Below are 16,525 nucleotides of genomic sequence, written 5' to 3'. Positions count from 1 at the left end.
TTAATGGAAAAGTTTCTAAGTGTGGTAGAGAGCTTCCTGACTGATTTGCCAGGATTGCGCATGCCAAGGAGGAGCAGCACTTAAACCGATCATGCAGAACAAACCCCACTAAGCCATGTCACTGAGGAGACTAGGCCCACAATTCGGGAATGCCGTCCTGGCCAGGATGTTGGACGTGGTCGAGACCAGAGAGATGCCCTATTCCCCCGAGGAGCTTGGAGCGTCCGCCATGGGGCAGGGACTGTCAGCTCGGGGAGCATCCCCAGGAGGATATGCACGCAGTGCTGTAAGAATATCAACGACCTCCACTGGGCTGCACGGGTGGGCTGTCACTGGTCTCCTGGTACCGCCTCCGCCCTGCCCCACCCAGCACATTACCGTGAACCTAAGAAATATGGCGTCTCTCGTACTTTCTTCTGCAATGCGGGCCGATCACCAATCTCCAGCCCCAGCCCCCAGATGTACTTGTGGGCTGCTTGTGAGATGCTGCGCACGTCCCCGCTCGAGCCCTGAAATGTTGGTTATTTCACCATATGTTGCAGGCTGGCAGATATGCCTTTCAGGTCACATTCTCTGCCCCTGCTTCTCTTACTATTGGTTTCAAGTGGTGTTCAACATGAGGGGAGCATTGACTCATCAGCTGAGGGAGGGTAGGTGATTGTGGAGTCTGGAGCATTGGCCGTAAGGTATCTGACTGAGTGTATGGTCATATTGTTACTTAACTGATCTGTGGGACAACTGTCTCAGTTTTGCGCCAGTCCTCAAATATTTGTGAGCTTTGCAAGTCGACTGGACAGGTGCATCTTTGTCATTTTCGGTACCTAGATCAATGCCAGGTGATCTGTCCAGTTTTGTTTTTGTTCCTGTTTGGCATTTCTATCGCAATTTGTTGCAGCTGAATGACCTGCTCCGCCATTTCAAAGAGCAAATTTGAGTCGGCTACATTGCTGTGTGAAGTCACATGTAAACCAGCTCGGGTAAGAACAGCAGATTTCCTTCCCTAAAGGATGCAATCTTTCATGACAAACTGGTAGCTTTTAAAAAAATTAAATTTAAAGTACCCAATTATTTTTTTCCACTTAAGGGACATTTTAGCGTTGCCAATTCATCCACCCTGCACATTTTTGGGTTCTGGGGGTGAGACCCATGCAGACACAGGGGGAATGTGAAAATCCACACAGATAGTGACTCGGGGGCGAGGATCGAACCCGGGTCCTTGGCGGTGTGAGGCAGCAGTGCTAGCCACTGTACCACCATGACACCCATGACAAACTGGTAGCTTTGTGATCATCATTCCTGCGCATGGTTTTTCATTCCAGATTTATTCATTAATTGATTTTAAATTATTCCAGCTACCGTGGTGAAATTTGAACGTGCCTCTAGATTAATACTCTGGGCATCTGGGTTACTAGTCCAGTGGCAGTCCAATTTAGCATTAGGTATCGGAATTATCTGTAGCTAAACAAAAAGAACCCCAACAGGTAGTGACAGGTTGCCTCCAGGCCCCATTATGGGGACATTGGCTCGTCAATAATTATTAATGCCCTGGATTACTGCAGACCTCTGTCTCAGAGGACTAACTTAGTTGCAAACTTCTATCACCACTTAATGTGCTCTTGAGGGCAATTTGACCCTGAAGAGACCCTGCATACCTTCCCTCCCCCAGGGAATACAGTAATTATTTGGTTGTTAGACCAATTTAGAAGTATGGATTTGAGCCCTCACTGACTCAACTGCAAGTATAAGAATTTCTCATAAGTGGCATTGTGAGAAAGAAGCTCACTATAAAATAAATAAGCACTGCCCTGTTGGTCATAGTGAGGATACACAAATATAATCTGTGAAATGGTGGTCCCATCAGTTGGCAGTGCTGAATTTCAGCAGCAGCTACTCGTCACTCTCAAAACCATGTATAGTGAGCCCTACAAAATGAGCATATGTTCTTGTTCCTCATTGCCATTTAATGCTTTACAGCAGTGTTGTCCCAAGCATTATGTCCTAATTTCATCTACAGGGGACATCTACCTTCTGGAAGGTCCAACACAGAGCAGTTTTCATCGTGTCAGTTACCTTTTAATGTTAGATATCCAAATGTAGTATTACACTTCATTAAATGATTTCTGTCCACTAAGTTTAAATTAATCTCCAGAGTAATCAGTGACAAATTAGATTAGGTTGACGTCGTCGCTCTCTGAAGCCACTTTAATTCTTGCCCATGATAAATACTTTGACATCCGTCATTGCCATGTTGTGCGTAGAACTGTTATGAATAAAACTGAAAGAGGATCTTCTGTAGGACTTTGGTGTAATAGTCCACACGAGGCCTAGGGGAATTAATATCTTCCCCATGGCCTTTATGGAGCATGGACTCCCTCGCTAGGGGCGGGGGATCTCTATTGACCTCTGTATAAAAGGTCGGCCAGTAGGATACCCACCAGAGGAACCCGGTTAGGATCTACTGGGCTGTGTGCATATTGTGCTGAAAATAAAAACATTATTTCTTTATTTTACCTTGGTGTGGACTCTTCTTATCCTTATTAAATTCAGCCTTTGGATTATTCCTTTCTCAACAGCACAGAATTCTAACATGCTGACAATTTGCATGTCAAGCTGGAACAATGAGAGTATTATCTCTCTTTGCTTAATGAATGAAAATCGCTTATTGTCACGAGAAGGCTTCAATGAAGTTACTGTGAAAAGCCCCTAGTCGCCACATTCCGGCGCCTGTCCGGGGAGGCTGGTACGGGAATTGAACCATGCTGCTGGCCTGCTTGGTCTGCTTTAAAAGCCAGCGATTTAACCCAGTGAGCTAAACCAGCTCCTAGCGTAATACATATACAATGAAAAAATAAAATCATAAATCCCACGGTGACAGAAGCGAGGGGTGGAGGGAGAAAGAGAATTTTAACCACAGTTAGTAAAACATTATGCACCTGTTTTGGTGAAATATTTCAGATAACATTTCAGAGCATCATCAACTTGAATATTATTTATATTAAATATCTGGGAATATTCTTTAATTGTTGAAAACTGAGTTAGCCCCTTTGTGTGGCCTATTTTATATGAGCTAATAGATCAGGCGGCAATTTGGAAGTTCAAAAGTTTCTTGCGAATAGAGGACTTTTCCCACATTATACAACTTTAAAATATTTAAATAATGGTACATTGAAGGACCTTAATGCTGATGGGAGTATTTTTCACACAAAAGAAAGGGAACAATTGCTCCTCATACCACCATTAGACTTGGGGATGTTTCCCTCCCCATTGCAACATCTAATGTTAAATGAGATTTCCATGGCACCCTGAGGGGGGAGAGGGGAGCCAGCAGTCATGGTCCACATTGGTACCAATAAAATCAGGAGAAAGACGAATGTGGTCCTACAGTCAGAATTTAGGAAGATGGTGGGAAATTAACATCAAGGATCTCAAAAATAGTACACGCTGGATTGGGCATTAAACATGCCTGGATACAAGGGGCAGGATTCTCTCAGCCCAGGCTGGGCCGTAGAATCGTCGGAATGGCCGCGAATCGCACAACGCCGCACCAACGCCAGTCTGCCGATTCTCCGGAGAGCCCGGGATGGGCTGAGCGGCCAAGCAAAAAATCTGAGTCCCGCTGGCTCTTACCTGGCGGGACCTAGGCGCGTGTACATTAGGGGGGTGTCAGGTGGGGGTGAGGGGGTTCCAACCCCCGAGAGGGGGCCTCCGCTGTGGCCTGGCTCGTGATCGGGGCCTACCGATCAGCGGGCCGGCCTCTTGGGCTGGGGGCCTCTTTTGCTCCGCGCCGGCCCCTGTAGCCCAACGCCATATTGCGTCGGGCACGGCGCAGAGAAGGAAGCCATGGCACATGTGTGCATTGGCTCCGGTCCCACTGCACATGCGCAGACCTGCGGCGCCCATCTGAAGCCGGGATAGGCAGCTGGAGCAGCGTGGGTCGCTCCAGTGTCGTGATGGTCCCCTGTCAGGGTCAGAATCACTGCTCCTAAGGGCATGTTGACGCCGTCAAGGAACGCGATGGCGTTTACGACGGCATCAACACTTAGCCTCAAGACCAGAGAATCCTGCCCAAGGTGTTCAGGAAAGGAAGAAAAGGTGGGTGGCAGTATTGATTTTAAGGAGAGCACTGCAGTTCTGGAGAGAGAGGATGCCCCAAAGGGGTCAAGCACAGAATCTGTTTGGCTAAAGCTAAGGAACAAAAAAGGGGCAATTGCATTACTTGATATAATATGTAGAACCCAACTAGAAAAAATGGTTCAGAAGAACAAATTTTCAAGGAATTTAGAGAGGTGCAAGAATTATTGAGTAGTTATAATGTGGGAGTTTAGTTACCTGAATATAGACTGGGAAAGTAACAATGTAAAGGGCAGAGAGGGACAAAGTTTCTTGGAGTGTGTTCAGGAAATTTGTATGGCAGTATGTTTCCTGTCCAATGAGAAAAGAGACACTGCTGGACCTTGTACTTGGGCATGAGGTGGGCCAGCTGCGTCAAGTGTCAGGAGGAGAACACTGAGGAGGCAGCACTCATTTCATCATAAGGATTAAGCTGGCTATGGAAATGGACATAAAACAACCTAAAATAATAATAATTAATTGGAGGAAAGGCCAAATTCAATAGGGATAGGAATGGATCTGGGCTGAATAAATTGGAGGCAAAGGTTGTCAGGAAAAATGGTAGCTGAACAATGGACTACCTTCAAATAAGAGTGGTTGAGCAAAATCAATATATAGGGCGGGATTCTCCCATCGGGCGGCTAAGTGTCAACAGCGGCGTAAAAATGGGAGTGTTTTACTCCGGCGTTGGCGCCCGTTCTGGGACCCCGTTCACCGGCCCACAGGGGGCTAGCACGGTGCTGGAGCGGTCCACGCTGCTCCAGTTGCTGATCCCGGCATGCACCCAGCACCGTGGGGTCCACGCGTGCGCAGTGGCCTTCTTCCTCGCGTCAGCCCCGACGCCAAATGGCGCAGGGCTACAGGAGTCGGCACGGAGGAAAGGAGGCCCCCAGCCAGAGAGGCCAGCCTGCCGATCTGCGGGCCCGGAGTCTACGGAAGCCCACCCGGGGGTCGGACCCCATTTCCCCCCCCCTCCCCAAACCCCCACAGGCCGCCCCCGAACCCTTCAACGCTGAGTCCCACCGCCTCAGAGGATGTTAGAACGGCGCCGGCGGGACTCGGATTCTTTGTGATGGCCGCTCGGCCCATTCGGGCCGGAGAATCGGTGCGCTGGCCCATGCCGGCCCGGGCTGGAGAGCCGGTGCGTACCCCGACCGGCACCGCGCCGACCATGCTGACGCCGATGACGCCACTTCTCCGCTCTGCGGAGAATTGCGATTGGCGTGATTCACATGGCGAGCCGCTGATTCTCCAACCCAGCGGCGGGGTGGGGGGGAGGGGGGTGGCGGAGAATTCTGCCCATATTTTCTCCAAAGGGATAGGCAGGGCAAGAAAATCCAGAGTTCCCGAGATGACAAAAAGGATGGAGATTAAAAAGAAAAATTATGCTTACAACACATGTCCATTTGATAATTGCATCAGGAACCTGGCTGAATATAGAAGGTTCAGAGGGGAAATGAGAAAGCAAATAAGAGAAGCAAAGACAGAATATGAAGAGAGACTAGCAGCTGACATAAAAGGGAATCCCAAAGTCATCTACGGGCATATAAATAACAAAATGGTGGTAAAAGGAAGAGTAGGGCCAATTAGGGACCAATAAATGGACTTATGCCTGGAGGCAGGGGGCATAGCTGAGTTATTAAATTAATACTTTGTATCTGTCATTACCAATGAAAAAAGATGCTGTCCAGGTCATGATGGAACAGCAGGTACAGAAGGCATTTGAATGGTGTAAAATTGATAAAGAGGAGGTATTGGATAGCCTGAAGATACTTAAAATTGATAAGGTACCAGGACGGGATGGCAAGTGAGAGTAGAAATTTAGAGGCACGAGCCATAATTTTCTAATCTCCCTTAGACGGATGGGACCAGAGGACTGGAGAATTGCAAATGTTGCACCCTTGTTCAAAAACAGAGGGACTTCTAGGGTGGCACCCTGCCCTGGACCCGACCACCCAGGGGGTCACCGGTGATGTGGGAGACCGGTTCTCCCCGGTGCCATTATGCCTGATCCATGTTCGTGTGCACTAGTGCTAAAGATAAGCCCAGAAATTACAGGCCAGTCAGTTTCACCTTGGTGGTGGGGAAGCTTTTAGAAACAATAATTCGGAATAAAATTAATAGGTGCTTGAGCAAAGGTTCGTTAATTAAGGAAAGCCAGCATGGATTTCTTAAAGAAAAATCATATTTAACTAACTTGCTGGGGTTTTTTGAAGAGCATTTGACAGTGCCACAGAACAATCTTCGAAGCAACGTTAGAGCTCATGGAATAAAGGGACAGTAGCGACATGGTTACAAGATTGGCTGAGTGACAGGAAACAAGAGAGTAGTGGTGAACGGATGTTTTTCAGATTGGAGGAAAGTTTATAATGGAGTTCCTCATGAGTCAGTGTTTGGAGCCTTGCTCCGTGTTGTGTTATTGACCGAGACCTTGGTGTACAGGGAACAATTTAAAAAGTTGCAGATTTTACAAAACTTGGAAGCATGGTGTACTGTGGGGAGGATAGTCTAGAACTTCAAAAAGACCTAGTGGGTGGAATGGGTGGACAAGCGGCAAATAAGATTCAAAGCAGCGAAGTATCAAATTCAGTGCAGAAAAGTGTGAAGAGATTCATTTTGGTCGGAAGAAAATGGAAGGACAATGGGTGTGAGTCCGCTGACAGGCTCGTTTAGTTGGGTGTTTCTTGGTAGCTGCAGCGCCCAGAAACAGGGAGTTTCTCTCCGCTGAGACTGCACTCAGTACGATTTCCAGCTGGCGAGCTTTAATGGCTTCTCGCAGATGGCGCCATTTTGTCTGCCAGCCCCCATCTTCCCGCCCCCCCCCCCACCCCCCCTCACTACAGGCACTTCCATCACCCCCCTGCCTTCTTGACCCCTCCTCACCCTCCAATCTTGGGGAGCCCCCTGAGGAACACCCCCCCCCCCCCCATTCTCGCTCTACTTAGCAATGCACATCTCTGGGCCCAACCCCTTGCAATGCCAACCTGGCATTACCAGCCTGGAACCTTGTTATCCTGACAGTGCCAGCTGGGCTCCTTGGCAGTGCTGCTGGCACTGCTAGGGTGCCAGCCTGGGAGTGCAAAGGTGCCCAGGTGCCGGGGGAGTGCAAGGGTACCATCCTACCCTGTCCCCGACCACCCGGGGTCTTCAATTATGTGGGAGATCCACCTGCCCAGGAGCCGTTATGCCTGATCCATGTTCGTGTGCACCAGTGCTAAACCGTGCCCTGGCAAGATGTGGGTGGCACGGTGGCACAGTGGTTAGCACTGTAGCTTCACAGCACCGGGGTCCCAGGTTTGATTCCCGGCTTGGATCACTATTTTTGTGGAGTCTGCACGTTCTCCCTGTATCTGCATGGGTTTCCTCCGGGTGCTCCGGTTTCCTCCCTCAAGTCCCAAATGACGTGCTGTTCGGTAAATTGGACATTCTGAATTCTCCATCAGTGTACCCGAACAGGCACCGGAATGTGGCGACGAGAGGCTTTTCACAGGCACTTCATTGCAGTGTTGATGTAAGCCTAATTAAAAACAAAAATAAATAATCGTTATTGTCACAAGTAGGCTTACATTAACACTGCAACGAAGTTACTGTGAAAATCCCCTCATCGTCACACTCCGGCACCTGTTTGGTTACACTGAGGCAGAATTCAGAATTCTTGTGACAATAATAAAAGATTACAAAGATTATCTTCCAGGCACGGCCAAGGAGTATCAGGCGCTGGGTGAATCCCGCTTCTGGGTATTTAAATGAGCCATTCGACTCGTTTAAATATTCAGATCTGGATCTCGCCCATCGAGGGGCCGGCACGGAGCCCGATTTGGAGCTCACACACATTTCACCCATTGTGCCTGGCTCTGGGTTAGTGAATCGCATCCATTATAAAAAGAATAGATATAATTCTAAAGGCAGCGCAGGAGTACAGGAACCTGTGTGTATGTGTACATTGCAGGTGACAGGACAAGTTAAGTATACAGTATTTCAGACTTTACTGAAAGGGACATAGAGTACAAGAGCAAAAGGATTATGTTATGATGTATCAAGCATTGGTTTGTCCTCAGTTGGATTACTGTGATTAGTTCTGAGCACTGTAGGAAGGATCTGAAAGCATTGGAGAGGGTGCAGAAATGATTTAAGAGAATGGTTGCATGGATGAGGAACTTTAGTTATGTAGCTGGATTGGAGAAATTGGAACTGTTAGTCTTGGAGAAGAGAAGCTTGAGAGGAAATAGAGGTATTCATTATCATGAGGGATCTGGACAATGTATATAGGAAATACCTATTCCCACTGGTAGAAAGATCAAGAATAAGAGGCCATTGATTTAAGATAATTGGCACAAGAAGCAATGGAGAAATGAGGAGAAACTTTCACACAGCAAGTGGTTAAGACCTGGAATTTGCTGCCTGTGAGCGTGGTGGAGGCAGGTTCAATTGAAGCATTCAAGGGGGAATTGGATTATTGTCTGAAAAGGAAGAATGTGCAGGGTCACGGGGCGAATGGCATTAAGTGAACTGCTCATTCGGGGAGCCAGTGCAAACATGGTGATCTGAATGGCCTCCTTCAGCGCTGTAATAATTCTGAGAGTCTGTATTGTACTTGGAACAAAAATGCCCTAAATATCAGACATCCTGGTTCATTTGAAAACTCATGGAAGTTTGATCACCTTTCACTAGGGATTATGTATAACTTTTTCCACTGTTTTAAACAATGGCTGGGATTCTGCAATGGTTGAGGTTCTTTCTTCCTGCTGGCAGCACGTCTCTGCCCACGAGTTTCCAGGCGAGTGGGGTGTTTTCAATGGGAAATCCCATTGACGAGCAGCAGGAAGAGAGAATCCCGCCACCAGCAAACAGTGCGCCGCCAAGAAACAAGCGGCTGGGGGATTGGAAAAACCCACCCAATATCTCAAATTCAGACAGGAAATGTATTATTAGCGGTCCCTGAACTCCCCATAGACACCACCCTTGAAACGCTAATTCAATTACAGAAGTGAAGTTGTTCTGTTTGTAGGCTCAAAATTAATTATTGTAAAACTCTACTGTATGCTCAGTTACTGAATTGCCTTTTAAGGTATGTGATATACAATCATGCACAATAGTTGATTTAAGAAACTAAAAATTTCATTGATGGCTCATTTCACAAAAGCATGACCTGGTGCAGGCTCTAGCTGCAGAAAGAAGGCCCCTGATTTCATTCTACTGTTAGCTCATAAGTTAGCTCATTTTGGCTGGAAGGCATATGGGCATGACATCTAGCTACAGTTGATGCCATGATGGGGATGTTGAGCAGAGTCCTATTCTAACCTTTATCTCATAGTCCCAGCTGGCAATTGGTTTGTGAATGGTGGTGATGAGATCAGACTGGTCCCAGAGTCGAGGCTTATGGCTGACCAATGTCTTCTTGAATGAGGTACCTGAGAGTACCGGTGGAACTGTCCAGCACTATGAGTCAACATTTTCAAGAAAAGAGGAGGAAAAAAATTAAATCTTAAAAAAGTGAAACTATAATGCAGTGTTGTACACAACACAGAACATTTCATTCTAATTCATATTTTAAATAAAAATCACTTCATTTATTTTTCTGTTGATATGGGACATTCAAAGGTTAAACAGTAAAGGTGTTCTCATTAAGCTGCAAGACAATCTGGTATTTCTGATGCTGAAAGAAACGTTCCATGTTGAATTTATTCCTGACAGAAACATGTGCTGTGAACAATGGAGGCTGCGATCGTACATGCAAAGACACTGCTACAGGAGTCCGGTGTAGTTGTCCCGTTGGATTCACACTACAACCTGATGGAAAAACGTGCAAAGGTCAGTTCTTGTTTTCTTTGTAATGCATCATCAGCTTTTAGTGGTTTTTCAGCACAATAAAATATGAATATTCAGACATGTAAACTGCACACCTTCCAGCTGTACTTGGCTGGCAACAACATTTGAATGTTCCTTCAGAAGATTGAAGATCTGTCAACTGCCCAAAATGGTTCACACACAACTGTAAAATAAACATTGATGAAACTTTACTAGCAGTAGCAAGTAAGTAAATGTATCTGGAAAGAATATTTTGTTCCAATTATAACACTTATTGTTTGTTGGTGATTCAGAGTTCATAGTCAGTAAATGGCTCCAAGTTGTGAGTGCGGATTTTCTGGGTTTGATCCAGTTTATACAAAAATGGCTGTTGCTGGGGTTTTGACTGAAATGGAAATATATCCTGACACCCAGCTTTCCAAAGTCATCATGTTAGCATCGCTTCAGGTAGAGGGTGGCATGTGGCACAGTGGTTAGCACTGGGACTGCGGCACTGAGGACCCGGGTTCAAATCCCAGCTTTGGGTCACTGTCCGTGTGGAGTTTGCACATTCTCCCCGTGTCTGCGTGGGTTTCACCCCACAACCCAAAGATGTGCTGGTTAGGTGGATTGGCCATGCTAAATTGCCCCTTAATTGGAAAAGAAAATAATTGGCTATTCTAAATTTATTTTTTAAGAAAGCATAGCTTCAGTTCACACAAGTGGTGGAATGGAAAATTGTGCACAAGTTAAACTTAAAAGCAATGGGGACAGCTACAGTCATACAGGCATAGAGTTTTACAGCACAGAAAAAGGCCCTTTCGCCCATCGTGTCTGCATCAGCCATCAAGCATCTATCTATTTTCATCCTATTTTTCACCGCTTGATCCATAGCCTTGTATGCTATGGTGTTCCAAGTGCTCATGTAAATATTTAAATGTTGTGAGGGTTCCCGTTCTACCACCCTTTCAGGCAGTGAGTTCCAGATTCTCGTTAAATCTCCAGCCCCTTATCTTAAATCTTTCCCCTTGGTTGTTGACCCCTCTACTAAAGGGAAAGGTTTCTTCCTATCTACCCTATCAATGTCCCTCATAATTTTGTACATCCCCGTCAAATTCACCTACAGCCTTCTCTGCTCAATGGAAACTTGAAATATCAAGGAACAATTGAAGGAAAATTTCACGATAAGATAACAAAAATTGAGAATGATTTTGCAAAGACTCAAAGGAATCACTGGTGCCATGGCTGTGGCTGAACAGCGAGGGGACAAAGCAGGGATGAACAAGAAAATAAAGGAAAGAGTGCAGGTGTGAGTCTGCAGGCGAGTAACAGAACAGTCCAGCAATGGTGCCCCAGTGATACCGCATGAGGTGGTTGTGAGAACGGGGCTTACGTGGAGGTGGAACCATGGTGCATGTAACAGCTGACCTGGATGACACTGAATGTGCTAGCCCTGTGTGCTGCGTGGTTGCTGCAGGTGCCCCTGGAACAGATGACACAACTTAAGATTCACTCCTCTGCTGGCCTCGATGCTGAGAAGGCAATTTCCACTGGATATGCATGTGCTAGGGTCTGAGAAATACTGCTGGCATCTTGGCTGGTGCAACAAATCACCCGAAAAACAAACTAATTCTTGATGAGGCCTTCCTATTTAGAAATGGTGTTTAAGTTACAGATCAAAGGTACTGGTAAAAATAAGGTGTTGAGCCTAAAATTCCAGGGACCATAATGGACAGAAATCCAGGTCAATTTGGGCAGTGGGTGTTTATTTTATTCGTTATTTTTTCCCCCAGTGATCTCTCCTTCCCAAAGGTCCTTTGACTAATTTCTGGCAGTTGTCCAGTACCTCACTGAAGTAGTTATTCTTCAGATGGAAGTCTAGACAGTGAGGAGTGGCAACATTTTCATACTATGGATACTATCACATATTAGCACAACCCTGGTCCGAAATGATGGGTGGCATTTTAACCGTGGAACGCCACTCCTGAGGGCGGAACAGGAAATGTGCATCACTCCCGATCTCTTGTTTTTTTTTTGTTGCTTCCCGGCAACTAGAATTAAAATTAAAAATGCCAGCAGCAGGGCATGGGAAAGACACGGTGAAATCCACTGTCAGCTGACAACGCAGCAGGTACACGCAAGCTATAAAACCGCATCCTGACAAACAGAGAGGCTCTACATCACAGTTGCAACTTTCCTGTCAGCTCCATTGCCGTCAACATAAGACTCATTTCGAGCACAAAGGTTAAATTTCACTTTTGAGTGTTTCACATTACATTGGTGCACACATGAACAAATTATTATTTGTTGAGACTAACTTAGTCAGAGCTAAATGTACTGGTACACCTCATGATTCACGGATATTGGTGGTTACTGGGGAGTTGGGAACATTTCCTTAATCATGGAAGAAACACTCTTCTGTTTGTATTTACTTTTTATTGACCCGCCACTCTGTGGAACATGGCTGAACTTGCAGGCTACCCTTGCCCTCCCTCCCTCTTGGCAGTGCAAAGGATATTGTGTGAGTAGACATTGGGCGGGATTCTCTCAGCCCAGGCCGAGCCGGAGAATCGACGGGACAGGCATGAATCAAACGATGCTGCTCCGACGCCAGTCCATCGATTCTCCGAAGAGCGTAGAATTGGTCAGCGTACCGCTGGTCAGGGGCCGCCCTACACAGCTCCCCTGGTGATTCTCCGCCCAGGTTGGGCCGAGCAGCCGCGCACAAAAATGCGACACCCGCCGGCACCATCCACGTGTGTTCTTACCCAGTGGGACCTCGCCAAGCATGCAACAGGGGGCAGCCTGGTGGGGGGTAGTAGAAGAGGGGGTCTGACCCCGGGGGTGCATCCGCTGTGGCCTGGCCCGCAACCGTCGGGCCTCACGGTAGCATGGTGGTTAGCATCAATGCTTCACAGCTCCAGGGTCCCAGGTTCGATTCCCGGCTGGGTCACTGTCTGTGTGGAGTCTGCACGTCCTCCCCGTGTGTGCGTGGGTTTCCTCCGGGTGCTCCGGTTTCCTCCCACAGTCCAAAGATGTGCGGGTTAGGTGGATTGGCCATGCTAAATTGCCCGTAGTGTAAGGTTAATGGGGGGATTGTTGGGTTACGGGTATACGGGTTACGTGGGTTTAAGTGGGGTGATCATTGTTCGGCACAACATCGAGGGCCGAAGGGCCTGTTCTGTGCTGTACTGTTCTATGTTCTATGTTCTAACAGGGGCCCACCGATTGGTGGGCCGGCCTCTCGGGCTGGGGGCCTCTTTTGTTCCACGCCGGCCCCTGCAGCCCTACGCCATGTTGCGTCGGGGTCGACGAGGAGAAGGGAGCCACTGCGCATGTGCGCAATCGTGCCCGTCCCAACTGCGCATGCGCAGACCCGCAGCACCCATCTGACGCCGGCATTGGCAGCTCGAGTGACGTGGGTCACTCCAGTGCCGTGATGGTCCCCTGTAGGGGTCAGAATCGCTGCTCCTGAGGGCATGCTGACGCTGTTGAGAAACGCGACAGCGTTTACGACGGCATCAACACTTAGCATCAGGATCAGAGAATCCCGCCCACTACGCTTTATTTTCTTACCTTGACTAAACTTTCTTCCACCCAGCCCAGTATGACAGGCCCTTTCCATTCCACCTCTTGACGCCTCTGACCCCACGCTTTATATGCCCTTAGATTCATCTTCCACCCCTACTGCACACCTTACTGCCACTACCGACTCACCCTTGTTTCCATACAAATTTCCATTCTCCTGCACCGCTCCCTTGTGCTGCACAAAAGGAAAGCTGATGACTTCAGATGCAGCTGCACAAAGCCTACTGTTGCACACCACCTTTTAGACCTACAAGAACCAGATGCCACGAGATTCTCATGCACTGCTGACTTTATCATGAAGCTAGGATGTCATTACAAATAGCTTCAATATAATGAATATTCATGAAATGCAAATGTATTACACATAGGAGCCTGCCACGGGATGGTATGAGGCCCCACCCATCACAAACATGCTGCTTACATACTTTCTAAATTTGAAGCTGCCATTGGGAAAGTGGAATGTCAGCTCCTGGCTAATTAAGGCACCCTGCGCTCCATGTTTCCCTACTCTAGCAGTCCCCATAAATTCCCTCCTAATGTGTGGACTCTTGAGTGAGGTTACTCACTAAAAAGGTGCAGCAGAAACTTGGAATGTTTTCCTTCCCCTTCTGAACCCAGGGCTCGAGGTCAGCTGCATTGGCCAACTTCTATCACCACCGAGATGGCTCCATCCATGCAAACCATCACCTTCGGATCTGGATTAGTTAATAACGTGGCAAGTTATGAAAATGTTCAGAGAACTAAGTCAAAGGCAAATCGTATTTTTGATATTCTGTTTGTTTTGCTGACATTAGCAACTTGTTTATATAACCAAGGGATTGATGGTTTTGCTATTTGCGAGACCATTTTATGATTGAAGGGATGGTACAAGCAGTCTAGCCTACCACCAGCAGTCAACATGGTTAGACTGAATAAGCAATTATTGACGATAGGAAATAAAATCTACTTTAAGGGGGAAAATAAATGTTTGAAGAATATGCACCTCATGTTTCAATTGTGGTGCTATGCAAAGTTATGAATGAAATTCTCACCTTTGTGCACTCTACAAAATCATCTGTGATTGGGTGTGTTTTGTGAGGATACTAGAGATTAAGTGTATGGATATAATCAGAGTCCCAATGACTGTGCAGTATCGGAAACCCCAATGCACCGCCTTACAAGTGATGATGTTAATGCTGTTTTGATTGTAGAGTCTCAGTGTTGCTTTCAGTGATGTTTACATAGTGTGACCTTAAGTCTATGTCTTTTCAGTGTGAATATTAATGTGATTGGAAACAGTTGCAGAGGATAGGCATGTTTGCATGCAGTACTGACAGCAAACTGTTCTTTCTCCATGTTGGACTTGGTAATCTTCTCACTCACAGCGACAATGCTATTTTCTTGGAGTAATTTGAAACATATATGTTAGGCTTGTTCTAATCTCTTCTAATGTGCTCTCTTCCTCATGTGTGAGCTTGAACAATCAAGATCAATGAATTGCAAAATTATGGAGTAGATTATAAGCAGATAGTATTGATTCATTTAAATGGGAGTTAGATTTTTACAGAAAACATTATTTTGGGAGACATGGATACAATACATGAATATTTTAAGACATGTTAATGCTTGGGAAGAAAAGGTTATTTTGAAGCAATTTCTCCCCCACTGGAGGTTTCCTTGCCCTATATCTGGGCTTGTAATAGCTAACAGAAAGAGATTGATTTCCATACTTAGCAAACAACTCCATAACCATTGGATATTGAAGTTACCTACATGGTAGAATGTGAATTAAGTGGACCTTGGTCTTTTTCTAGTCTAGCAATTTCAATACTACCAAGTTCTTCTCCTCACTAATGTCCATACATATGCGCTGCCCTATTCAGCTCACTAAATAAAAATCTGAGGTTAAACTTCTGATCTGTGGAAACCGATCCTCTGTTGTGAGATCGGCAACAGGGTCTGGAATTTGGCATTGCAATGAAGTTGCCAGTTCTTTGCTCAAATAGCATACTCTCAAAAACTGGCAGCCTAGTTGTTTCCAGTGTTCCTTACTCTGACATGGAAAATTATTTTGCTTTTATACATCTTTCATATATGCTTTTATACATGCTTTTGCATATATTTTCAAAATTATTCAGACTCCGAACGAATTGGCAAAATAATAATGCATTCAGCATTGACTGAGACTAGGCATTAAAGGCCAGTTGTATTTTGCACCGGCTTCCTCAATGCAGGACTGTTCCAAATTATTATATTGCAATTGACTTTCAAAGATTTTGATTGCAGACTGTGATGAAAGGTTGAGTAAACTGGGCCTATATTCTCTGGAGTTTTGAAGAATGAGAGGTGATCTCATTGAAACATGTAAGTGTCTGAAGGGGTTTGATAAGGTAGACACTGAAAGTTGCTGCAGTCCATCTAGTGAAGCTACAATACAGGACGACTTGCGTGCCAAACAACATAAGCAACAATTGATAGACGGAGCTAAGCAATCCCACAACCATTGGATCAGATCTAAGTTCTGCAGTCCATTCTGAAGTGTTCAATTTCCTCCGGAGGTCACCAGCATCAAGGAAGCCAGTCTTCAACCAATTTGATTCACTCCACATGATAGCAAGAAATAGCTGAAGGAACTGGACACTGCAAAGGATATGGGCCCTGACAATATTCTGGCAATAGTACTGAAGACTTGTGCTCCAAAACTAGCTGCATCCTTCACCAAACCTCCTGTACAGCTACAACACTGTCATTTATCCAACAATATGGATTGCAGTACTGACGACAAACAGGTATATCCTGTGCAAAAAAAAGCAGGACAAATCCAACCTGGCTAATGAGCATCTCATCAGTCTACTGTCGATCGTCAGTAAAGTGATGGAAGGGGTCATCAGCGGTGCTAACAAGCAGCACTTGTTTAGCAGTATCCTGCTCACTGATGTTTCGTTTAGGTTCTGCCAGGTTCCACTCAGCTTCTGACCTCATTACCATAGATTATCATAGAATTTACAGTGCAGAAAGAGGCCATTCGGCCCATCGAGTCTGCACCGGCTTTTGGAAAGAG

At 46.2% G+C, this 16,525-nt stretch overlaps 1 protein-coding gene across 2 annotated transcripts in view; it reads left to right on the top strand.

The window, feature by feature from the left end:
- The window catches only part of scube1 (signal peptide, CUB domain, EGF-like 1), a 300,902-nt gene that overhangs the window by 172,387 nt on the left and 111,990 nt on the right, over positions 1-16,525 (top strand). For both annotated transcript variants that reach the window (XM_038780754.1, XM_038780753.1), the window contains one exon: positions 9,805-9,921. In XM_038780754.1, coding sequence (XP_038636682.1) covers positions 9,805-9,921 — 117 coding nt within the window. The remainder of the gene's footprint in view (positions 1-9,804; positions 9,922-16,525) is intronic.

Source organism: Scyliorhinus canicula, chromosome 20, assembly GCF_902713615.1.
Source record: "Scyliorhinus canicula chromosome 20, sScyCan1.1, whole genome shotgun sequence".
NCBI lineage: Eukaryota > Metazoa > Chordata > Chondrichthyes > Carcharhiniformes > Scyliorhinidae > Scyliorhinus > Scyliorhinus canicula.
Note: the sequence above shows the minus strand (reverse complement) of the source record. Positions and strands in the feature narration are given on the sequence as shown.